General features: G+C 38.8%; 1 protein-coding gene across 2 annotated transcripts in view; it reads left to right on the forward strand.

Moving 5' to 3' along the window:
* Window positions 1–27500, forward strand: part of PTER (phosphotriesterase related) — a 75211-nt gene that overhangs the window by 29386 nt on the left and 18325 nt on the right. For both annotated transcript variants that reach the window (XM_061126287.1, XM_061126286.1), the window contains 2 exons: window positions 9122–9581; window positions 12260–12525. In XM_061126287.1, the coding sequence (XP_060982270.1) occupies window positions 9150–9581; window positions 12260–12525 (698 nt within the window). In that variant the 5' untranslated portion in view covers window positions 9122–9149. The remainder of the gene's footprint in view (window positions 1–9121; window positions 9582–12259; window positions 12526–27500) is intronic.

Here is a 27500-nt window from a genome sequence, read left to right on the forward strand (position 1 = left end):
AGCACATGCATATCTACATAAAACATACATTTTTTAAAATGTTACAAAATGTTTTAAAAAGTACTATCTTCATGGATAATGATCTCTAGAAAGTCAGCAATATCTGTTTCAAGTTCAAGGGTATCACCAAAACATGGATGTCATCTAGAAGTCATCTGGTCAACCCTTTCATTTCACAGATGGGGAAACAGACTCAAGAGTTTCGTGAACTTATCTGCCCAAAGCCACACAGCTGTTTAGTGGCAGAGCCAAGAGCTTTGACACTAACCCAACTGTTCTTCCAATTAAACCAAGCCACCTCAAAAACAGCCTCCCAGATGAAATTGTGTGAGGAATAGAGATGTTCTGTGGTTAAGACATTAATTTAATCTGCCAGGAATTAAAAGTAACACAAATCTTAAGACTCTCAGTGACTAAATACAGTTAAGGACCAGCTGTGCAATTTGTTCAAAATATTGCTGTTTCCAAGAGACAACCTAGTGCTGGGAATCCACAGAAGAAAAAAAAAAATCCTCTATAATAAGCTGAGCACCGACTTCACTTCAGAGAGTTCATTACAAAGAAAAAGACGTTCTAACTATTGCATCCAGTAGCTTGTCCTAGGTTTCATTTCCAAGAGTATATGTTAGCAAAATCAAAAAGTTTACATCAAACATTCTCAGCACTGAGTGTGGAAACTTCTTCTGAGAATAAGAAGGGCTAAGATGAGTTAAAATCTTAGGTTTTCAAATGAAGAAAAACACAAAGATCCATTCAGTTCTGCAGACAGCATTTTGCCAGCATTGCACAACTATTACTTATAACACAACAATAAGTAGTAAGCAATATTGTATTTTGGCCTCAGTAGAAAGAAATATTTTTTTCCTCTCTTCCACCCTCTCCCATACACCCCTCCTCTCTCCCTTTCTTTTATTGTTGTTGTTGTTCAGTTGCTAGGTTGTGTCCGACTCGTTGTGACCCCATGGACTGCAGGACACCAGGCTTCCCTGTCCTTCACTGTCTCCTGGAGTTTGCTCAAACTCATGTCCCTTGAGTTGGTGATAGCATCCAACTATCTCATCCTCTGTTGCCCCCTTCTCCTACTGCTTCAATCTTTCCCAGCATCAGGGTCTTTTCCAGTTGAGGGGACTATATTTTCTGTTTGTTGCCTAAACAGATAATAGATTCAAGAAGCCAGTGGTATGATTTATCATAGCTATAGTGTGTGTGACTTGAAGAGTTGACTAGTTAGCACATGTCTGACTAAATTAGAATCAATGAAGCTACAGGCTCTATCCCTTTAGTCAAGACCCCCGTGCAGTTTCTGAGTTTAATAATCACATGAATGATTAAGGAGCCCAGGACCACATTAAGGAGCCCAGAACAGGGAAGGGTGGAGCTGACCTAGAGGAGGGCCTCTTTGCCAAGCACACCTGTCTGTGACCAAATTTTTCTAGGAATGTCACACCTTGGGTACATCTCTGCTTCCATCTTCATATTTCTTGTTTGAGATTTGGAAATATCCCCACTTTGTCTCTTTTACTGTCTTAGTCAAATAGAAAAAAGAAATTGGGGGATGAAACCCACCATTTTCCTCTGAATTCCAGATACAAGTTGCTCATTTGTATCCCTGAGTGTTTTTTGTTTTTTCATTTCTATTTTTTGGCCTCACTGCACAGCATGTAGAATTGAACCTGTGCCCCCTGCAGCGGAAGCCCAGAGTCCCAACCCCTGGACCACCAGAGGAAGTCTGTGGCTTCGTTTTATTTATGTCACAGTTTGAAGAGCTTGCTGGGTCCCATCACTGCTCTGTGCACTGAGGTTGTTGGGTTTCTTTTTCTTTACTCAGGCATGGCTATTGATCTTTGGACAGCGTTTAATAGGAAAACTTATAAATCTCCACACAGTAGAGCCACTTAACCATAAATATTTGGGTAAGTGGACATGTGGTGACATGTGTGAAGAGAGATTTCTTGTGTCACTATTGTTCGGCCACCCGACCGATGCTGTCTGAGAGGAGGCGTGTCAAAGGCTTGAACCTGCACATGATGGAAGTATTCAAACAAGCTTGAAAAAGTATTAGGTGGTGTTTAAAATATTTTAGTCACAAATCAAAAGTCAGCTGTAAGTGCAGCTTTTATGGAGCACTGCTGCTCTGTATGATGTCACCCATAAAAAATAGAAGTGCCCACACATTTCCATCAGACGACACTTTTCTCTAAGGAGCCCATTTATTTGGGGGATTCTTTTATAGCGTCAGCAAGGCCAGTCAGAAACTTCCATCCGCTGTACTTCTTTCTGCTTCTGCTGTCTCACCATCTCCACTGGCATCAAGCTCAGAAAAAGCCACAACCTCATTTTGTCCAGATTCTACCAACATCCCGCTGGTCTCCACAGGCACACTGGTTGCCCTTCTGTCCATTCTCCAAACAGTTGCCAGGTTATTCAGATCATATCTTCTGCACAAAACTCTGAAATGCTTTCCCATTTTTTTTTAATCCGTTAGGGTTTGATTAGGGAAAACAAACAACTCAAAGTGAGATGGACCAAGTCAGTTCAGTTCAGTCACTCAGTCATGTCTGACTCTTTGTGACCCCATGGACTGTAGCACGCCAGGCTTCCCTGTCTATCACCAATTCCTGGAGCTTATTCAAACTCATGTCCACTGAGTCGGTGATGCCATCCAACCATTTCAACCTTTGTCATCTCCTTCTCCTCCTGCCTTCAATCTTCCCCAGCATCGGGGTCTTTTCAAATGAGTCAGTTCTTCATATCAGGTGGCAAAATATTGCAGTTTCAGCTTCAGCATCAGTCCTTCCAATGAATATTCAGGGCTGATTTCTTTAGGATGGACTGGTTGGACCTCCTTGCAGTCCAAGGGACTCTCAAGAGCTTTCTCCAACACCACAGTTCAAAAGCATCAATTCTTCGGGGCTCAGCTTTCTTTATAGTCCAAATCTCACATCCATACATGACTACTGGAAAAACCATAGCTTTGACTAGATGGACCTTTGTTGGCAAAGTAATGTCTCTGCTTTTTAATATGCTAAGTTGGTCATAGCTTTTCTTTCAAGGAGCATGCGTCTTTTAATTTCATGGCTGCAGTTACCATCTGCAGTGATTTTGGAGCCCAAAAAAATAAAGTCTGCCACTGTTTCCATTGTATCCCCATCTATTTGCCATGAAGTGATGGGACTAGATGCCATGATCTTCGTTTTCTGAATGTTGAGTTTTAAGCCAACGTTTTCACTCTCCTCTTTCACTTTCATCAAAAGGCTTTTTAGTTCCTCTTCACTTTCTGCCATAAGGGTGGTATCATCTGCATATCTGAGGTTATTGATATTTCTCCCAGCAATCTTGATTCCAGCTTGTGCTTCACCCAGCCCAGAATTTCACATGATGTACTCTGCATATAAGTTAAATAAGCAGGGTGACAATATATAGCCTTGACATACTCCTTTCCTGATTTGAAACCAGTCTATTGTTCCATGTCCAGTTCTGACTGTTGCTTCTTGACCTGCATACAGATTTCTCAGGAGGCAGGTAAGGTGGTCTGGTATTCTCATCTCTTTAAGAATTTTCCACAGTTTGTTGTGATCCACACAGTCAAAGGCTTTGATATAGTCAATAAAGCAGAAGTAGATGTTTTTCTGGAACTCTCTTGCTTTTCCAGTGATCCAAAGGATATTGGCAATTTGATCTCTGGTTCCTCTGCCTTTTCTAAATCCAGCTTGAACATCTGGAAGTTCATGGTTCACATACTGTTGAAGCCTGGCTTGGAGAATCCTGAGCATTACTTTGCTAGCGTGTGAGATGAGTGCAGCTGTGCGGTAGTTTGAACATTTTTTGGAATTGCCTTTCTTTGGGATTGGAATGAAAACTGACCTTTCCCAGTCCTGTGGCCATGGCTGAGTTTTCCAAATTTGCTGGCATATTGAGTGCAGCACTTTCATAGCATCATCCTTTAGGATTTGAAATAGCTCAACTAGAATTCCATCATTTCCACTAGCTTTGTTCATAGTGATGCTTCCTAAGGCCCACTTGACTTCACATTCCAGGATATCTGGATCTAGGTGAGTGATCACACCATCATGGTTTTCTGGGTCATAAAGATCTTGTTTGCATAGTTCTTCAGTGTATTCTTGCCACCTCTTCTTAATATCTTCTGCTTCTGTTAGGACCATACCATTTCTGTCCTTTATTGTGCCCATCTTTGCATGAAATGTTTCCTTAGTATATCTAATTTTCTTGAAGAGATCTCTAGTCTTGCCCATTCTATTGTTGCATTGATCACTGAGGAAGGCAGAGCTTAGAACTTAAAAAGTTGTTGAAGAATTGAACTGAAAATCAATTCACCAAACATCCACTTGCCAATTTCACCATTGCTTCTAGAATTATAATTGTGTATCTCCAATCTAGTCTAGTACCCGGCACAGAAGACATAAGGGCAGAAAGAGGGCTTATGTCTGTGGAATAAGACAGTGCGTTGCCATTAAAGAAATTCCATTCAGGCATGTGTAAAATATTCAGAGTTTTATAAGTCCTGCTCTGAAATATGAAATATAACTGAAATGGATCTCACTCTAGGCAGACAGAAAAATCTTAAGCATAATGACAAGGGTGAAAGCACGTGGCACAATTTCAATGAAAGGAAACTAAATTGCTCCCAAACTGCCCACTCACTTCCCAACTCTAATAATTAGGCCAATTTACTCTATATTTTATGAAAGTTCATTGACGCATATATTTTCAAAAAAGACGGAGCCTACACGTTGCCTCTAGTTTCCAGTTCAGTGGTGTAGTGCAGTTCTCTGAGTCTGTTCTTTTTTTTACTTTAATGTTCTATGCTCTTTCTCTGTCTCTCTCTCTCTCTCTCTCTCTCGACTCCATACCCATTGGGATTGGCAGTGCTGGTTCCTTTGACTGGGCTCTAATAGTAATTGCAGACTTTCCTCAGTCTCTCTGACTGTTCAGATTTCATATGTGAAGTACAAAAATCTTGTGGCAATTGTGTTTATAGCTGTGGCTAACCCTTTCCCCTCCCGGAGAAGGAAATGGCAACCCACTCCAGTATTCTTGCCTGGAGAATTCCATGGACAGAGGAGCCTGGCAGGCTACAGTCCATGGGGTCGCAAGAGTTGGACACGACTTCTCAACTAAACCACCACCACCACCACCAACCCTTTCCCCAGTACCTTCTGGGCAGGTGTATGCAGCGCTGAAGTTTGCAAGTCTTGCGTAAAATGCCGGAAGCCTCCTTTTTGTGTTGGGGCTGGGGTTGGGGCTGCAGGGGTGCGGGGTAGAGGTGGGTAGGTCACTCCTATTTGCATAGTTGTGCACTGCAGTTTTTATTGTGCACTTATTGTCCTCTGTGTTCTGTGCTCTCTCTCTATGGCAGAAGGCCATTAATAGCCCCTTGCCTGCCAATTAAGAAGAGAACAAGTTCCAGGCTGAAAATAGACCCCAAAGGGCTGCCTCATAGAAACCCCATAGTTACTGCACAGAAACTATGAAATCTACCTGCATACTTTAATCTCACTAAAACAGGGGCCCTCAACCCCTGGGCCACTGAGCAGTGGGTGAGAAAGCGAAGTTTCTCTGCATTTACAGCCACTCCCCGTTGCTCGCATTTCCACTTGAGCTCCACCTCCTGTCAGATTAGCCTCAGCATTAGATTCTGGTAGGAGATCAAACCTTGCTGTGAACTGTGCATGTGAGGGATCTAGGCTGAGGGCTCCTTTGAGAATCTAAGGCCTGATGATCTGATTCTGTGTTATGGTGAGTTGTATAATTATTTCATTATGTATCACAGTATATTAGTAACAGAAATAAAGTGCCCAATAAATGTAATGCACTTGAATCATCCCCAAACCATCCCTTCCACCTCACCACCCCACCCCTTTGTCCATGGAAAAATTGTCTTATGCAAAACCAATCCCCGGTGCCAGCAAGGATGGGGAGAACTGCACTGAAAGACACTTTCTAGCTTAGAGTGGTGTTGGGTCTTCTTTGTTCTTTACTCTTTTCTTATCTTTTAAGCATGGTCTACATTGTATGTGATCATAGGAAGCACCAACTAGTTCTGCCTGAGAGCGTTAGAGGAATTTCCTGGAGGAGATGACATTTCTTAAGTGATATTTTTTTTCACGAAGACTCACAGCTTGTGAGCTTGAGACTTACCAACATTGCTCTTTCAGATCTATATCAATTAAATATGTGGTTTGGCACTTTTCTAGTAAAAGCAATAGTGTTTTGTCAATTTATCCAAGTTTCTGGCCCCTGGAGATACTCCAGGAACACATCTGTAAGACCACCAGCCGGAAGGAGGGAAAGAGTCAATGAACCCATATGGAACGTTGAGTCTATTGCTAAATGATACTTTGATTCCATAAACTGAAGGAACTAGCTACAGTCACAAGGAATAAGGCATTGAACAGTGGGTTCTTGGACATCATCAATGGAAAATATTGCCCTCTGTAGTAACTGGCACAGAGTGATTTATAGAATCACAGTGACTCTATAAATAGACAAACATCTTCTGTTATGACCGCCAGTGAAATATTTAGCTGTTGGAAGCCTGACTTGCAGAAGAGCACTCTCAAGCAAAAATTAATGGCCATGCTAGCCACAAGTCCTAAAGTTCTCTCTCAAACAGTCTAAATCAATTCTTTATGCATTGCACACCAATATATGTCAAACACTTGGGTTCCAGATGATTGCAATGGCTTGATATAAAGTGGCCCCATAACTCAGTATTCCTCTTTCTCTATCTTTATTTTCACCTTGTCTTACAAATGCGCTGTACCCATTATAAATTTGTCCTATACCCACTGCGCCCCCAAATGATGACTTTTAATCAGTCACTTCCTCTAAAAAGGAATAATGCAGGACATATATAAGAGTTTCCAAAGTCAGAGTAACAAAGGTGTGTGCTGGATGCCAGACACTTGGACAGGTCATTTTACCTGTACTATATAATTTAATTTCATTCTTATGACAGCCTGTGAAATGTGCATGTTGCTCTAATTTACAGATGGGAAAACTGATGCTCAGAAAGTCAAAAAAGGACCATCCTCAAAGGGATGTGGTTCCCTGGCAAAGGGAGGAAACGGTTTCAGAATTTCATTTGAAGGAACAAAGTGAAATAACACATATTTAATGAAATATTTAAAAGAGTTAAATTCACTGGGACACAAAATCAGTTAGTAGTTATCAGAGTCTTGGGGAAAGAGGAAATGGGGAATTATTGCTTAATGTTTACAGAGGTTTTGTCTGGAGTGATGAAAAAGTTTTGGAAACACATGCTGATGATGACTGCAAAACATTGTGAATGTAATTAATGTCATTGAACTTTGCATTTAAAAATTATGGTCCAGTGGTTAAGAATCCACCTTCCAATGCTGGGGACGTGGGTTTAGTCCCTGTTTGGGGAGCTAAGATTGCAACTAAAGAGCTTCAACTAGAGAAGCTTGAGTGCACCGCAACTAGAGAAAAAGCTGACACGCCGCAATGAAGAGTCCACACAGACAAATTACAAAAAAAACACAAAACTGTTACAATGGCAAATTGTCTGCTATATATATTTTGTGCTTCCCAGGTGACTCAAATGGTAAATAATCTGCCTGCAATGCAGGAGACTTGGGTTCGATACCTGGGCTGGGAAGATCCCCTGGAGGAGGGCTTGGCAACCCATTCCAGTATTCCTGCCAGGAGAATCCCCAGGGACAGAGGAGCCTGGCGAGCTACTGTCCACAGGGTCGCAAAGAGTCAGACATGACTGAGTGACTAAGCACAGGACAGGTGGCTCCGTGGTGAAGAATCTGCCTGCCAGTGTAGGAGACTGGAATTCCATCCCTGGATCGGGAAGATCCCCTGGAGAAAGAAATGGCAACCCACTCCAGTATTCTTGCCTAGGAAATCCCATGGACGGAGGAGCCCGGTGGGCTGTAGTCCATGTGATCGCAGAAGAGTCAGACATGACTTAGCAACTAAACAACAACATATATATTTTACTATAATAGAAAAAGATGGGAGAGGAGAAAAAAAAAAAAAAAAAAGCAGCAATGTGAGAGCTTCAAAGGATGCTCCGTTTTACTCAGTTCCCAGTAGATTTTTTTCTGCCATCCCTTGGATGTGTCTGGTTGGTGCTCCAGTAGGACACTGTCTCTGGCCATGGTTTTGTCCTTGACTGTGTACCTTCATCACTTTCAGGATCTCCTTTCTTTCTTTCCAAGTGAAACCCCTTCATTTATGAAATGAAAAGCTGTGGAATTGGGATCTTTGCTGTCACCGATGGAAACTTGGTGCAGACTTATTTGTGTTACAAATGAAAGTAAACAGAGGATAAACAGAGTGGCATTTGTTCTTTTTACAGACAATAGAGTTCTGTTTTAGAATGCACAGTCACTTTCATTAAGCCTAAGAATTTTTGCTTTTAAGTATTTTTGAAGTGTATTTCTGACTGTGTGCTGTAGACAGAATAAAATGCCTAGAATGAAGAGGTTTGTTTGTTTTTGTTTTTCCATTATTAGGCCTAGACATGCTCCTCCTAGCTGTTTTTTGGGGAATAATCTGTGAAATCGTCATAGTCGATTTTGTTGTATTCCTTTTTGTATCCCCAGTATTGACACGGTGGACCTTGTACCATGTGGCTAGTAAATGAGTCATGGAGTGATTAGTCATCACAGTATATTTAATTTAGCTGAAAAATGACAAATGAAACAGTTCTGATATATGGCTACTTCTGATACAAGTTATTGATTATGAAGTTTTTTAAATGGACATTATTGTTGAATTATCCAAGGAAGCATAGCTCTGACTAATGAGATAAAATTAAGCAAAAGAAAAATGTGAACTGAATATCAAGAAATACTTCCAGTAGATGAGCCTGGGATTAAATCAGACAGAGAAGTCCCAGTGGAAGAGATTGGGGGACATTTAACACCATGCATGTCACTTTGAGCTGCAGTGAACTTAAACAATTTATAAGCGACAGACTCTGACTTTGGCAGGATGATGAGTGAGATCATATCTCTAGTTTCATTGATTCTCTTATCCTGGTATACATTCACAGCCTCACATCCCCTATGGACAGAATTTCTGTGTGTGTTAAATTTTCTGATTATCGTTTTCTTTTTTCCAGGAAACACTCTTTTTAGAGCATCGAAGAAATGTCTTCCTTAAGTGGGAAAGTCCAAACGGTCCTGGGCCTTGTGGAGCCCGGCACACTGGGTCGCACCCTGACCCACGAACATTTGACAATGACCTTCGACTGCTGTTACTATCCACCTCCTCCAAGTCACGAAGTTATCTCCAAGGAGCCTATTATAATGAAAAATTTATTTTGGATCCAGAAAAACCCTTATTCCCATAAAGAGAATCTGCAGCTGAATCAGGAGACGGAAGCCGTCAAGGAAGAACTGTTGGATTTTAAAGCCAAAGGTGGAGGAGCTTTGGTGGAAAACACAACCACTGGTCTCAGCCGGGACGTGCGGACCTTGAAGCGGCTTTCGGAAGAGACGGGTGTCCACATCATCGCTGGCGCTGGCTTTTACGTGGATGCGACTCACTCGTCAGAGACCAGAGCCATGTCAGTGGAGCAGGTATCAATCAAAGCCCTAGTTTCTTGGACAATTGTTGTTGTTGTTCTTTAGTCTCTAAGTCATGTCCAATTCTTTTGCAACCCCATGGGCTATAGCCCACCAGGTTCCTCTGTCCATGGGATCTCCCAGGCAAGGATACTGGAGTGGGTTGCCATTTCCTTCTCCAGGGCATCTTCCTGATCCAGGGATCGAACCCTTGTCTCCGGCTTGGCAGGTGTATTCTTTACCACTGAACCACCAGGGAAGCCCTTCTTGGACAATATTTGGGTGTAAATTCAGAACAGTCAGCCCTTCAGGCCTTGGATTATCCCTACATGTCATCTACATTTGGAAATGTCATTGGCTCAGAGACATGCTATGGAAATTTGCCAGCTAGCAAAGACATCTGTCACTGGGACCTAAATTAGAAACATTTTATTTTATAAAGAAGCAGCATCCTGGAAGAAGATCTTAATGCATGGGTCACTGAAAAACCTGATATGTTCATACTTAGATTCACGTATACGATATCTGCTCGGTAGTGGTGGCACAGGCTTTGTGTAAACCTCAACTTTCCATTGTAAGCTACAGTTATGCAACCTCAGTTTTCTTTCTGAATTTTATAATGTAAGCAGCAATAAAAATTCACTGTAGGGTGAAACTTGGCAGGCAGAGACTTGGCACTTTTGCAAATATGTTTCCTTCTCCTTTTACAAAAAGGAGTAGAAGAAAATCCACTTTCCTGTTTTTGTTTAAATAGGATCTTAAGCAAGAATGGGCAGAAGGAAAAGTAAATCTTTCAGGGATTAAAGAGAAAGAATAAGCCACAAAGCTTTTTTGCATGTGTATGTGTGCTCTTTCTATATATACACATAGTACAAATGTATATGTATTTACATGTATATGTATATATTCATGTGTATCTTCCATTATCTGTTTCATAGGCATAGAATGTCAGCTGCAGCCTTTGCAAAGAATCAGTTAATCTTTAAAATACTTTATATTTCAGATTTTTATCTGCATTTTCCCCAATCAGGCCTTTCTCTTTTTAATTGGTGTCTTATGTATTTATTTATTTTTGACCACACCGTGCAGCATGCAGGATTCTAGTTCCTTGACCAGGGATTGAATCCAGGCCCCCTGCATTGGGAACATGGACTGCCAGTCTGTGTATGTGCTCAGTTGTGTCCAACTCTTTGCCGACCCATGAACTATAGCCCGCCAGGCTCCTCTGTCCATGGGATTCTCCAGGCAAGGATACTGGAATAGGTTGTCATTTTCTATTCCAGGGGATTTTCCCAGGAATTGAACCCGAGTTTCTTGTGTCTCCTGCATTGGCAGATGGATTCTTTACCACTGAACCACCAAGAAAGCCCAGGGATGTACTCAAATATATATATATATTTTTAATTGGTCCCTTTTTATACAGTGATATTATTTGAAGACTATCCTGATATCAGGGATTACACATTCTTCTAACCACACTTAGCAGTAAAGATAAATAGAAACTCCCCCAAAATGTCATCTTAGAATTATATGCTATGAATTTGCTTTGCTACATAGTGTAGCTTCCCTGGTGGCTCAGACGGTAAAGAATCTGCCTGACCCAGGTTCGATCACTGGGTCAGGAAGATTTCCTGAAGAAGGGAATGGCAATCCACTCCAGTATTTTTGCCTGGAGAACTCCATGAACAGAGGAACCTGGAGGACTATAGTCCATGGGGTTGCAAGAGTCGGACATGACTGAGTGACTACACTTTCTCTTTCATAGGACTTCCCAGGAGACTCAGTGGTAAAGAATCCACTTGCCAATGCAGGAGACACGAGTTCAATCCCTGGGTCAGGAAGATCTCCTGGAGAAGGAAATGGCAATCCACTCCAGTATTTTCACCTGAGAAATCCCATGGATAGAGAAGCCTGACAGGCTACAGTCCATGAAGTCACAATGAGTCAGATACAACTTAGCAACTAAACAAAAAAAAGAGTAGGGCAAAGGACAGAATAAATAATAGAGAATTAAAGAATTACTTGCTACAGTTGACACAGACTCAAAGACAGTCTTTTTACATTCTACATGCCCCTGAGATTAAATTATGGATTTTTATCTCAATGAATGAATGAATGCACAATGTATGTACTCTTCTTAAGTCACTTTCCCCCATGTAGCTTCCTAAATCCATGAATTTCTTGTTAAATAGTCACAGTAAGATACTATTAAATCTTTGATCTAGAGTAACTTGTGCTTTTTGTGTTTCTATTTAATTAAAAATTTTTTAAAATTTTCTTTGGAGTATATTCATTACCAATGTTATGTTAGTTTCAGGTGTCCAGCAAAATGATTCAGTTATACATATACATGTATCTATTCTTTTCAATTTTTTTTTTTTTTTTTTTGCCACACTGTGCAGCATGTGTCATCTTAATTCCCCAACGAGGGACTGAACCCAGGCCCCCCGCGTTGGGAGCACAGAGTCTTAACCACTGGACTATTCTAAAATTCTTTTAGAGTAACTTGTTGAATTTGAGATTTTGCCAGTAAAATGCCTTTCTCATTCGTCAGTATTAACTGAATGAATGTTGAATACATTTATACATTTTTAAAAGAATGAGTGACTCAATGAATAAATTCATTCACATACTGTATTGACTCTCTGTTGATAAAATCCAGTTTATAAATTTTCATTCTCACTCTTCCTTAGCTTACTGATGTCCTTGTTAATGAAATTCTCTGTGGAGCCGATGGAACCAGTATCAAGTGTGGCGTTATTGGGGAAATTGGTTGCTCCTGGCCTCTGACTGACAGTGAAAGAAAGGTTCTGCAGGCAACAGCTCACGCCCAGACTCAGCTTGGCTGTCCTGTTATTATTCATCCCGGAAGGAATCAAAGTGCACCATTTCAGATTATCCGAGTGTTGCAAGAAGCTGGAGCAGACATTTCCAAAACAGTTATGTCACACATCGATAGGTAAGCAGAACATCTACCAGTTAATGTCAACTATCACATGATTCATGGGTGATCAAATAAATAGAATCATCAGATCAATGAAACACTAGAGAAAACTACTAACTCCATGTTAGATAGTATTTAGAAAGTTTTACCATAAACATTAATAAAAGTCACTGATGCCATTTTTGTGTCCCTAGACTGTGTCAGTACCCTAGGTACTTTGCATAAGTCATTTCTTTTAATTTAGTTACTCCTTCATAACCCTTCATGGGAGGTATCACTGCTTTGCCTCAAGGTATGATGTCACAGTTGGTGTCAATTCCAACTGCTTAGTATTTACCAGTAGGTAGAGTGATAAATTTATCTGCAAATATAAAGGGAAGGCAAATTGGTTACATTCTGAGAATAAAAACACACATATAAACGTTGCTGTTGTGACTGATGGTTTGAATCATCTGAATTTTGGAAAATGCAATGCTAAAAAAATAATAGTAATATGTATATTATTTGTTTGGTGGTATTATATCTTAGTTTCCTATGGTTCTGTAACAAATTATAAGAAACTGGGAGGCTTCAAATAGTAGAAATGTATTCTCTGACAGCTCTGAAAGCCAACAGTCTGAAATTAAGGTGTTGGCAAGGCTGTGCTTCCTCCAAGGACCTACAAGGAGGAGCCTTCTTTGCTGTTTTCACCGTCTGGTGGTTCCAGGCTTTCTTTGGCTTGTAGCCACCTAAATTCAATTTCTGCTCCGTCTTCAGATGGCCTCCTCAAGCCTGTCTGTGTCTCCTCTTTTGTTTCTTATGAGGTACCCGTCATTAGATTTAGTGCCCACCCAGATCATCCAGAATGACCTCATCTCAAAATTGTTAACTTAATTACATCTGAAAAGACCCTCTTTCCAAATAGTGTCACTTTCAAAGATGCAGAGTTGAAACATGGACATGTCTTTTTGAGGTCCACCACTCAGCCTCCTCATATTATATTAGATGCATAGGGTCAGTAAAATAACTGACTATATAAACAGACATTGGCTACAGTTATTGGAATGAAAAAGCCCAACAATGTTGCAAAGGCTAGCCACTGGTCCTTACACTGAATTGATGAAGGAATTAACGTAGTACCAATGAGACTAATAATACATTACTTCTATCTTGCAAAGTGGAATAAAGCCATGTTAGCAGACCGATAAATCCTGATGATGAGACCTGACAGTCTGCTATTTAATAAATTAATGTTCCTATGGAATGTATTGGCAAAATGCTTCATCTTGATAAAAACACTGTAAAATCTTGTGCAGAAAAAATATTAAACATACTACAGTTGTGGCAGAACAGAGAAGCCAGTGTTAATGGGAAAACTGAGGGACATCGAGGTAAAGGCAGCTGTTCTGGCAGCTGGTATCCAGATCAATACTTGGCAATCTTCAGGAATCTTCTGGTTGTACTGATAAAATACAAGGATGCTTCTCGATAATGATCATTGAGGTAGTACATCACAGTGTGAAGAATAGAATCTTTGGACCCAGAGACACATTTTATATCTTGCCTCTACCATTTGCTCTGAGGTCCTGGGTGGCTTCATTTGAATTTAAAATAATGTATTTTTATCATATTTTGTATGATATGGAATATATGTAACACCTTTAATCAATAAGATGATTTTTAATTTTTTTTAAACAGTGTGAAATATATCAGACATGCAAAAGTGTATAGATAATATGTTTTTAAATTTTAAAAATATTTATTAGGTTCCTGAAAACATTGTGTTCTGCTGTTATCTATAAATGCTCTCTATATATCCATTAGACTACAGTTGTTAATGGTATTGTTCAAATATTCTATATTTCTACTGATTTTTTGATTTCTCAATCTATTGGTTACCATGAGAAGTATGTTAAAATCCAGCATGGTGGATTTTTAGTTTCTGATTGTACACATTTCAATTTTTGCATCATATATTTTGAAGCTATGTTATCACATGCATACAAATTATTATTTTTCCTGGTGAATTGAAATTTATCAACATGTATTGAGCTGCTTTACATTGTAATGTGAATACTAGAGGGGTTTTTGGTTTTAAAAGCTGTGGAGGGATTGGGGGCAGGAGGAGAAGGGGACAACAGAGGATGAGATGGCTGGATGGCATCACCGACTCCATGGGCATGAGTTTGAGTAAGCTCCAGGAGTTGGTGATGGACAGGGAGGCCTGGTGTGCTGTGATTCTTGGGGTCACAGAGAGTCGGACACGACTGAGCGACTGAACTGAACTGAACTGAATGTGCCTATACCAATCTTTACCTATTTGTCTTTATAGTTTACTTGTGTCTTATATAAAAAGCATATGGCTGGGTTTGGAGTTTTACCCAGCCATATTCTTTTTATATGGTAAACCCAAGTTTTTACATTCACTATGTTTACTGATTTTTTGTCGTAGTTACTGTTAAAATTTCTTGATTTATTTTTATTGTTTCATTTTCATCTCCGTATTCTATTTTTCCCCTTCTTTGGAAGGTATGTATACTCTTTATATTCTATTAGTGGTTACAGTAGAAAAATCAACATGTATATTTAATGCATAGAATTTTAAAAGTTTTGAATACAGTAAATATTTTTACCTTCCTTCCTTCCTAGTAATATAAGGACTTTAAAATCCTTCAGCCTCAATTGTAATCTAAGTTATATGCTAAATTTTTCAGGATGTGGGGTCTACTTGATTTTTTTTTTTTTTTTTTACTTACTTGATTTTTTAAAACCCAGTGATTAGATATTATTTTGTTGTTAAAAACATGGTCAGTGTATGTTTAGATTAGTGTTTTTGCTTTTTTCCTTTGCTTACCATTTTTTCCTCACATGTCAGATCTTTATCCTTGAAATATTACTTATTTCCTGAGGTACATCATTTGAAGTTCCTTTACTGAGGGTCTGTTTTGGTGATAAATGCTTAGGTTTCATGTGTCTGAAAATGACTTTATTCCTTCATTCATAAGGAATAACTTAATATAATAGATAATTTATAATAATGAATTAGAATGGATAATTCTGTTTAAAAGTTATTCTCCCTAAGTCCTCTAAAGATATTCCATTTTCAACTGATTAGTATTGTTGCTGTTATATCAGCTTTAAGTAATTGTGTTTCCTTTTAAGTTATCTGTCCTTTTTTCAGATTACTTGTAGCATCTTTGTCACCTGTTCTGTATTTTCCCCTATGAGCTATCTCAGTGTGAATTTCTGTTTTATTTTGTTGCTTGGGATTCCTGAGTAGGAAGGTATTTTCCATTGTTTCTGAAAAACTTCAGCCAGTGTCTCTTCAAATATTGCTTCCTATTCCCCTATTATTTGCATTGTAAACTGTGAGTTGATACATGTAGGATCTAAATACCTGTACTTCATTATCCATCTATGTCTTTGAGCTGTAATTTCTTCAGTCCCATCTTCCTATTTACTACTTCTCTCTCTCCAGTGGAATCAATCTGCTGCTTAGTCCATCAGTTTGGTTTATAATATTAAGAACTATAGATTTTTTTCTTATATAAGTTCCATTTGGTTACTTTTCAATTCTCCTTGGTTAATTTTGATCATTTATTTTTCCTTCATCATATTTTCAGCATAATCTTTTAAAAATTATCAAAAATACAATCTTAACTTTGTAGTTAATAAATCTAATTTCCACTGTCTTTTTACTCTGACTTTATAGTTCGTTGGTTCTTCTGGCCCTCATTCATTATTTCCTTGTAAAATATTACTGTGATCTTAGATTGCTTGGAAATTATTATGAGTCCCAGGTTGGAGGGTATTTTCCTGTTTTTTTGTTTTGTTTTGTTTGTTTCTTATAGGTAGTTAGGGGGCATTACTAACTTGAGACTACTTTAAACTAAATTTTTAAAAATTATAAACCAATTTTTACTGTAGTAAAATACATACTGCTGAAGAATTGATGCTTCTGAACTGTGGTGTTGGAGAAGACTCTTGAGAGTCCCTTGGACTGCAAGGAGATCCCACCAGTCCATCCTAAAGGAGATCAGTCCTGAATATTCATTGGAAGGACTGATGCTGAAGCTGAAACTCCAACACTTTGGCCACCTGATATGAAAAACTGACTCATGAGAACAGACCCTGATGCTGGGAAGGATTGAAGGCAGGAAGAGAAGGGGACGACAGAGGATGAGATGGTTGGATGGCATCACCAACTCAATGGACATAAGTTTCAGTAAACTCCGGAAGTTGGCAATGGACAGGGAGGCCTGGCATGCTGCAGTCCTTGGGGTTGCAAAGAGTTGGACATGACTGAGCGACTGAACTGAACTGAAAATACATATAACATAAAATTTACCACCTCAAGCATTCTGAAGTGTCAAGTTCGGTTGTTTTCGGTACATTCACATTGTTGGGCAACTAATCTCTAGAACTCTCTTCATCTTGCACAACCTTAACTCTATGCCCCTGAAACAACAACATCCCCTCTCCCCTCCCTGCTCCCCACCCCAGTCCACGGCAGCCACCATTCTACTGTCTGTCTCTACGAATGTGACTACCGCAGGTATCTCATATATGTGGAACTGTACCATATTTGTATTTTTGTGAAAGCTTAAATGTGTGAGGATTTTAGAACCACACGATGCTATGAATTTTGGCCCCTGAATTCAGTAAGTACAGGTTTGTTGTTATTGATTCTCATGGAAGACTCTTTTCCTGACTACCTCCATTCCACCAGAAGACAAGACTGAGGAAGAAATAAAATCTCTAAAGACTCCTTCTGTGGGCCAGGTTTTTACTGAGTCCACCCACATGGGTGTTTTTAGGGGGAGTAAAAGGAGTTCTCCCTTTATGTGCTGGTGGAGGCTGTATCTCTGATTTATCTCTGTTCAGCCCAGCACTTTCTCACTTCACCCTTTAAAACCCTCCAGGTAACAGAAAAACAGCAATCTGATTAAAAAATGGGCAGAAGATCTGAATATATATTTCTCCAAAAAAAGACAGAGAGATGATGAACAGGCACATGAAAAGATGCTCAATATCATTAATCATCAGGCAAATTAAACCACAGTGAGATATCATCTCACACCTGTCAGAATGGCCATCATAAAAAAGAACACAAGTAACAAATGTTGGCAAGGATGTGGAGATGAGGAAACCTTTGTACAGTGTTGGTGGGAGTGTAAGTTGGTATAGTCATATGGAAAACAGTATGGAGGTTTCTCAGAAAACTAAAGATAGAAGTAGTATGTGACTCAGAAATTCCACTCCTGGATATAAAGCCCCAAAAGCCAAAAACAATGATTTGAAAAGATACGTGCACCCCCAGTGCTCACAGTAGCATCATCTACAATTGCTAAGATATGGAAGTAACCTCAGGGCCCATCAACAGATGACTGGATAAAGAAGAAGTGATATACAATACTCCATTATATATAATGGAGTACTACTCAGTCTTAAAAAGGAATGAAATTTTGCCATTTGGAACTAGATGGATAGATAGTGTACTACTAGAGAAAGACAAACACTATATGATATCACTTATATGTGGATTCTAAAAAAATACAACAAACCAATGAACATAACAAAAAAGAAATAAGCTCACAGATAAAGAAAACAATCTAGTGGTTACCAGTGGGGAGAGGGTAGGGGGAGGGACGAGGTAGCAGAAGGGGATTAAGAGGTATAAGCTACTATGTATAAAATAAATAAGCCACAATGACATTCTATACAACACAGGGAATATAGTCAATATTTTATAACTAGTAAATGGAATACAAGCTTTAAAAGTTGTGAATCACTATGTTGTACACTAGAAAGTTACATATTATACATCAATTACACCTCAATAAAAAAAACAGGTGGGCAAATGGCAGCTCTGGATCACCCCTACACCTCATTTCTCTGCTATCTCTCTTGTTTCTGCCCCCCGCCCCACCCCCACACCCCGAGCAAGTCCTTTGCTTTCCTACCAGCTTAGACAGGCATTTTAAAATATGATCTTTTGTCCCCTTTCATTTTATTCATTATTTCACATGTACTCTGTTTGGAAGTTTTCCTTTGAATGTTCAGCCTGCCCTACTGCTTAAACTAGCTCCAGCTAATTCTTAAAGAATCTTTAAGTTTCTTAAAGAATCTATCTGTTTATAGCCAGACATGTAAGCAAGTTAGAAAATGATGCTTTCTCAGTTGCTCAGTCATGCCCAACTCTTTGCAATGCCATGGACTATAGCCCACCAGGTTCTTCTGTCCATGGGATTGCCCAGGTAAGAATATTAGACTCGGTTGCCATTTCCTTCTCCAAGCCAGAAATTCAACTCGTGTTTCCTACATTGGCAGACAGATTCTTTACCACTGAGCCATCAGGGAAGCCCTAGAAAATGATGCTTGGCTTTAATAGAACATAACCTTTCACTGGAAATTGTGAGATAAACCTTAACTTCTAAAACAGTAGGACTTCTCTGTTCAGAAAATCAAACTATACCCCTGATCAGGGAACTAAGATCCTACATGGCCATGCAGCCAAAAGATTTAAAAAATAATTAAATAAAATAAAATTGAGTCTTTAAAAATATTTTAATAAATCAAAAAATCTAAAAATATATATATATGCATACATATATATGTCTGTATATATATCTGTTTATTTTTTGCTCATAAAATCAACATATATAGGTACACATATATATGTACACACATTTGTATATGTATTTTCTTTTGAATAATAAAGCTATACTATCTCAGTTTCATTGACTGCCATTTCATTGCCTCTTTTTATTTATTTTTTTTTTAATTTTTTTTTTTTAATTAGTTGGAGGCTAATTACTTCACATCATTTCAGTGGGTTTTGTCATACATTGATATGAATCAGCCATAGAGTTACACGTATTCCCCATCCCGATCCCCCCTCCCACCTCCCTCTCCACCCAATTCCTCTGGGTCTTCCCAGTGCACCAGGCCCGAGCACTTGTCTCATGCTTCCCACCTCGGCTGGTGATCTGTTTCACCATAGATAATATACATGCTGTTCTTTCAAAACATCCCACCCTCACCTTCTCCCGCAGAGTTCAAAAGTCTGTTCTGTACTTCTGTGTCTCTTTTTCTGTTTTGCATATAGGGTTATCGTTACCATCTTTCTAAATTCCATATATATGTGTTAGTATGCTGTAATGTTCTTTATCTTTCTAGCTTACTTCACTCTATATAATGGGCTCCAGTTTCATCCATCTCATTAGGACTGATTCAAATGAATTCTTTTTAACGGCTGAGTAATATTCCATGGTGTATATGTACCAGAGCTTCCTTATCCATTCATCTGCTGATGGGCATCTAGGTTGCTTCCATGTCCTGGCTATTATAAACAGTGCTGCGATGAACATTGGGGTGCATGTGTCTCTTTCAGATCTGGTTTCCTCAGTGTGTATGCTCAGAAGTGGGATTGCTGGGTCATATGGCAGTTCTATTTCCAGTTTTTTAAGGAATCTCCACACTGTTCTCCATAGTGGCTGTACTAGTTTGCATTCCCACCAACAGTGTAAGAGGGTTCCCTTTTCTCCACACCCTCTCCAGCATTTATTGCTTGTAGATCATTGCCTCTTTTTAAAATGGCCTGGGAAGGAAAGTCGAGCTTGGCCTGACATCAGCCAAACTCAGGGCATCCTAGAAAATCCTGAGACCAATCCTAGAACAGTCACCCATTCTGTACCCACACAGGGATGATTTAGGGTTCCAGTGTCTTAAAAAAACAGTACTGTCCCTATAAGTATGAATATTTCAGAGCACAGGCAAATTAGGGAAAATGGCCCCACAAAAAGGAGTGCACTGGGAAAAACAAACCAAATAAAGTAACAGACGAAAAAATTCAGGGGGGCAGAGGCGGGCAACTTTAGCTTTTTGATGTGAGTGTTCACAGCAAGACAGTTCCCAGGCTAACGTTTGACTAGGTCATCTTTTCACAGACTCTCCGAGGTCCACTGGGCTGCACACACAGTCTGATCTGTATTGAAAGGGCAAAGACTTCAGCTTCTATAATGGGGACACATCACAAAAGAACATGTATTTCGTGTAACAAAATGCAGAGACAACACACACAAAAAGAAGAGAATCCTGAAAACAAGGCTTCCAGGAAAACAACAACAGAAATTTGGGGGCATAAAGGAGAAGATTCTGAACCCACAGGCTGTTGTGGTTGCCAGTAGCAAGTTAAGATGCTGGCTCTGTCCTGTGACCCTTTTTTAGGACACAGGGCTTTCTAGCTTTTTACAGGCTTTCAATCCCTGTAAAACTGTTCATTCCTCTCTTTAAAGGTAGGATTTCTATCATTTGAGAATACAAAATACAATTACTTCAGAGTCAGAGTACTTAATAGTAGGGAAATATAAGTAAATAAATGATATATGATAAAAAATAAAATCCTTCAGGGTGTCCATAATCCATTAAAGCAATAAATATTTTTGAAGATATATAACTCTTCACTTGCATTCAGACATAGGGCATTTTATCTTAAAATACATGCACATACACATAAAACAACAACAACAACAAAACTGTGATAGGCCTAGCCGAAAGCAGCAGTTGGGACCCTGAGAGGGAAGGGTTAATGAATGGCCATCACCTTAGGACACTAAACCACATTGTTGTCACGTGGCTATTTCTGACCTGCTTCAGGTCATTTGCCTGGAGACGACAGCCTGACAAGATAAATCTGCTTCTGTGTCTAGTCCCCTCCCCTAACCATCTGTTCTCTTTAGGAAATGCAGGCCGGTGGAAGTGCCCAGGAATGCAGTGGGTGTAACCCCAGGGAACATCACAGGGGGGTGCCCTTGACAGTTACAGCCACCCAAAGTCAACATTTGTCAGAAAATAACACCAGCACTTCTGTGTTGCTGTCTGGGCTTTTAATCCACAAAGGCTTTGTGCCTTTTAATCACTTACTAAAACTTGACTATCTGTTAAAACTCCAGCCACATTTTCAGGTGGCATGTCATCATACCCTGCCTCTGGGCCTAATACAGGGTATATGTGATGGAAGAAGACAGCCCAGGAAGAGTCTTGTTGCTATCTGCCTCCAAGGAAGTTTTATCTGCAATGGACTGTAGAGTAGCTGTGGGTATTTTTGTGATAACAAAATTCTTTCATTACCAAGGAAGGTGGGGTAGAAAGACATGGTTGGAAGGTATTTGGGCACTAGCTATTTATTGATCAAACTCCAAGCCCCTGGGAGGGCAACAGACAGGTGCTATGCTTCAGTCGTTTTCTACTTAATTATGTATTTAACAAAACAGAGGGCTTTGATGGAAACCCAGGGCCTAGAGTTTGATTAGGGGCACAATGATAATTAAGTGCAGGAACACGGCACATCTCTCTGAAAATTTCTCCCCATGGAAGGCAGAGGAATTTTACCTGAGGGTTTCTGAAAGAGAAGACAGGGCATAGGGGATGGACGATCAACACGTGTTATTCTCTTTAGCCGTGATTATTCATGCCAAATTTGCCCACCTCTTCAAAGGATGCAATTTTGATACATTTTTCATGCTCTTAATTAGATGAAGTAATGGAGTGAAGAATAATTTCATTTATTCTTTCACTCACCAAATATTTGTTAAGTGTCTAAAAGTACCATATATCAGACACTAGGATGTAGCAAGGAGCAAGACCCACTTTCTGACTTCAACATGAATAGTCCATTATAATTATGGTGGCTTAACCATAAGGGTGTTTTTGTAAAGCCACCCCCAACTAATCATTTGGTATCCTTGGAACTGTATCCTTTTAATTCCTATGCATACTAGTGAATTAATGTGAAACCATTCAAAAACAATTCCAGGCAGAAATTTAGCAAACTTAAACTTGACCAAAATATTTTAATATATGTAAATAGAATGGAAATACTTTTAAAAAATTAGCATGTTTTGCACGCGAAATGGTTTATAACATGTAGAATTCTCTGCATACAGTGCTGTATTTCTTAATAATTTATTGTTAGGACTATGCTTTTGCATGCATTAGGTATGAAATGTATGTGGGGACAGGAATGAATATGCATTGTAGAGTATATACATTATACACAGTATATATAGTAAAGACAACTTATTTAGTCAAATTGACTCAGATCTAACTACTGAGTGAGAAATGCAGGCACTTTCCTGGTGGTCCAGTGGTTAAGAATCCACCTTGTAATGCAGAGGACATAGGTTCAATCCCTCATCAGGGAACTGAGATCCCACATGGTGCAGGGCAACTAAGCCCGTGGGCCACAACTAGAGAATCCATGCACTACAATGAAAGATCCCAAAGATGCAACAAAGATCCCATGTGCCAAAACTAAGACCTGATGCAGTCAAATAAACAAATATTTTTAAAAAACCAAAAACAAACAAGCAAAAAAAGAAATTAATCAGGAACAAAGTAAGGCCCTGATAAGCACATGAGTATTTTTAAAAGCAAATATTTACTAATGACACTGCTCCTTTCCCGTTTCCTAATGTCCACTGACATTTCGTCTGTCACCACTATTGCAGACAATAGGAAAATATAAGAAAAACTAGATGCCTTTAAACATGTCACCATGCCTAGTGGATAAACTTAGTTATTTCTGCAGTTAAATTTTACATAAGAATCTACATTGCAACCTGCAGAATGGGAGAAAATATTTGCAAATGAATCAAACAACAAGGGATTGATTTCCAAAATATACAAACAGCTAATGCAGCTCAATATAAAAAAAACAATAAAAAATGGACAGAAGATCTAAATAGACACTTTTTTTTTAAATTTTTTTTTAATTTTTTTTGAAAACCAAACAGATTTTTATTGTCTACAAATATATATAAAAAAATCCCCCCCCTCAAAGATGCTATTCACTCATTTCCTTACACGTATTCCCATCCCGATCCCCCCTCCCACCTCCCTCTCCACCCGATTCCTCTGGGTCTTCCCAGTGCACCAGGCCCAAGCACTTGTCTCATGCATCCCACCTGGGCTGGTGATCTGTTTCACCATAGATAGTATAGATGCTGTTCTTTTGAAACATCCCACACTCACCTTCTCCCACAGAGTTCAAAAGTCTGTTCTGTACTTCTGTGTCTCTTTTTCTGTTTTGCATATAGGGTTATCGTTACCATCTTTCTAAATTCCATATATATGTGTTAGTATGCTGTAATGTTCTTTATCTTTCTGGCTTACTTCACTCTGTATAAGGGGCTCCAGTTTCATCCATCTCATTAGGACTGATTCAAATGAATTCTTTTTAACGGCTGAGTAATATTCCATGGTGTATATGTACCAGAGCTTCCTTATCCATTCATCTGCTGATGGGCATCTAGGTTGCTTCCATGTCCTGGCTATTATAAACAGTGCTGCGATGAACATTGGGGTGCACGTGTCTCTTTCAGATCTGGTTTCCTCAGTGTGTATGCCCAGAAGTGGGATTGCTGGGTCATTAAATAGACACTTCTCCAAAGAAGACTCATGGATGGCTAAGAGGCACATGAAAAGATGTTCGGCATCACTACTTTAAATTAGAGAAACTCAAAACTACAATGAGGTATCACCTAACACCAATCAGAAAGGCTATCATCAAGTGGGGTAGGACAAACTAAGAAAGTCGAGGGTAGGACGAATTGAGAAAGTAGCATTACATATATGCACTGTGCTGTGCTTAGTCGCTCAGTCATGTCGGACTCCTTTCAACCCACGGACTGCAGCCCACCAGGCATTCTCCAGGCAAGAATACTGGAGTGGGTTGCCATGCCTTCCTCCAGGGGATCTTCCCAACCCAGGGATTGAACCCAGGTCTCCCGCACTGCAGGCAGCTTCTTTACTTCCCAGCTACCTGGGAAGCCCCATATATACACTATCATGTGTAAAATAGCTAGTAGGAAGCTGCTATATAAGACAGGGAGCTCAGGGTGGTGCTCTGTGATAACCTCGATGGGTGGGGTGGTGGGGGTGGGGAGGCTCAAGAGGGAGTGTATATATACATATATACACATACACACATATATATACACATACACATATACACACACACACATATATATACACACATATATATACACATATATACACACACACACATATACACACATACACACACACATACACATATATATACACACATATATACGCACACACATATATACACACGTATATACACACACACATATATATACACACATATACACACACACACATATATACACACACACACATATACACACACATACACACACATATACACACATATATATATATATACACACACACATATATACACACACACATATATACACACATATACACACACACACACATATATATATGGCTGATTTGCATTGTTGTACAGCAGAAACCAACACAACATTATAAAGCAATTATCCTCCAATTAAAAAAGAAAAGGAAAAAAAAACTCTTCAAACAACAAATGCTATAAAGGGTATGGAGAAAAGGGAAACCTCCTACACTGTTGATGGGAATATAAATGGATACAACCATTACGGAGAAAAATATGGAGGTTCCTTAAAAAACTAAAACTAAAGCTACCATATGATCCAGAAATTCCAATCCTGGGCATATATATGAAAAAAATCATAATTCAAAAAGGTACATGTGTCCCAGTGTTCATTGCAGCACTATTTACAATAGCCAGGACATGGAAGCAACCTAGATACCCACTACAGAGGAATGGATAAAGAAGATGTGGTACATATTTACAATAGAATACTACTCAGCCATAAAAATGAACAAAATAATGCCATTTGCAGCAACATGGATGGACCTAGAGACTGTCATACACAGAGACAATCTCTGTCTCAGAGAAAGACAAATATCATATGCTATCACTTATAGGTGGAATCTTTAAAAATGGTAAAAATGAACTTATTACTAGAAATGGAGTCACAGACATAGAAAGCAAATTTATGGCTATCAGGGGCGAAAGGAGGCAAGGGATAAATTGGGAGATTGGGATTGACATATACACACAAATATATAACTATATATAAAACAGATAACTAAAAAGAATCTAGTGTATAGTACAGGGAACTCTACTCAATACTATATAATGACCTATATGGGAAAAGAATCTAAAAAAGAGTAGATATATTTATATGTATAACTGATTCACTTTGGTGTACAGCAGAAACTAACGCAATATTGTAAATCAACTATACTCCTGGAAAATTTCTTAAGAAATCTACATTGGTTTGTAGAGCGTACTCAGTGAGACAGAAACACACACAAAACATGAGCACATTTCAGTGTGGTGTTGTATAGTGACACTGGCCACAGCTATCTCTTCACGAATGCAGTGCATATTCTATGCCTGTCTGGGACAATGGAGAAAGAGAGGGTGCTGGGGACACAGTGTCTGATCCTGCCTCTGACAACAGCACCTACGTTCTGAGTGACCTTGAGAAAGTCACTGAAGCCTCCAAGTCTTTTTTGTTCATCTATTGAAAGGGGTTAAGAAAAATTATTTTTTAACCTTTAAAGTGTTAGGCAAATTTCCCCAATTATTGCTTGTCATAGTTTTCCTTTTACTATTTAAAAGAAGTAAAGTAAAAGTAAAGTAAAAAGACCTGTTTAGAAAGAAATAGAAAATCCAGACAAATATTGGACAAACTGAAATGGAGCAAAACTACTTAGTATACCAAAAAGTGCTGAATAAAATGCAGCTAATTAACTTATGCTGGTAATTGGTATGTGTTAATTATCCCAAATTGCACTCTTTAACACAGACACTTGGGCAATTCAGCCCAATGTCAACAACAAATGAAGACACTGGTCCTGTCTTCTCTCCAACGTATTATAGCCACCAAAACCTCCCACAAGTAATTTTTTCCTCTAAAGCCATTTTTCATGACCCTGACACCATTCCCAAGAAATGTGACATTTTAACAAATAGGATTGCCATGTCTATGAGATTTATCTTCACTCTCCTCAATACCATCATTCCATGAACTATGTATCGCTTTACATGAAAAACGCAACCTCTTTTGTGCTCTGTGGCAGCTGCAAAGTTCATATGGTAAAAAGCTCTTCCTAGGGTGGATAAACTGTGAAATGCATTTTAAAATGAAGTTTTAATTACATTTTGCAATTCAGAGCCAACTTCTGGTTTTAGTGTAATTTAAACAAGGGTTTTTCTCTCTTGCAGCCATCTGTTCCTTTTCCTTAAGCTTACACTTATGTCATAATATTGAAAATGTGACGTCATTCTCTCCTATGACGTCATTAAACATCTCTGTAGGATAATGGGCCCAAGCAGACAGTTGAATCATGTTTCTTCAAATATATAGATAATGGGGAATATGCAAAATAAATACATGGCAATCTAAATTATTTCTCTATGGCTTTTTATTCCCAGTTACTCTCTACAGTTGAGAAGCATGAAAGTAATCCTTTATCACAAAAAGAATCCTTTAAAGAAAGACAAAAGAATCTTTAAAATACCTACATGTATGTGAATAAACTAGTATATTAATGTGAATGCACTGTGTGAATTGATGGTTTTGCGTTTGTGTGAAACCAAAATTCCCGGTAAATATTTACTTGAAGTAATAAATTATACTTTCTGGCTATAGACAATGTTTAGGCATTGTTGAGGGAATAATCTTACATTTAAAACTTATACCATTCTATTCAGTTTCTGTTTTTGACATTAAAAATAAATTAATTGAAATTCATCAATTAAGAACTTTTCAGATTTTGTAATTAAGCTGTAACTGCCACTAGTAATATAGGAGTATATGTGACTAATGCTTTAGAATTATATTAACAGTGAATTTATCAGTGTATAGTAATTTATATAACTTATTTTAGACATATTATAAATGTTTTAAAAATTATTTTAGTTATTAAATCAATAGTTCTAGGTGAGTTTAATAATTCTTTTAAGTAGCTATTGAAGAACTCTCATAAAATTGTAAAGAATCCCACACGGTACTATCTCCACAAATATTCATCGGTTTTAAATTAAGAAATTCAGTGACGAGGGAGACAGAATTTTGGGGGGAGTT

The sequence above is a fragment of the Dama dama genome, chromosome 23 (assembly GCF_033118175.1).
Source record: "Dama dama isolate Ldn47 chromosome 23, ASM3311817v1, whole genome shotgun sequence".
NCBI lineage: Eukaryota > Metazoa > Chordata > Mammalia > Artiodactyla > Cervidae > Dama > Dama dama.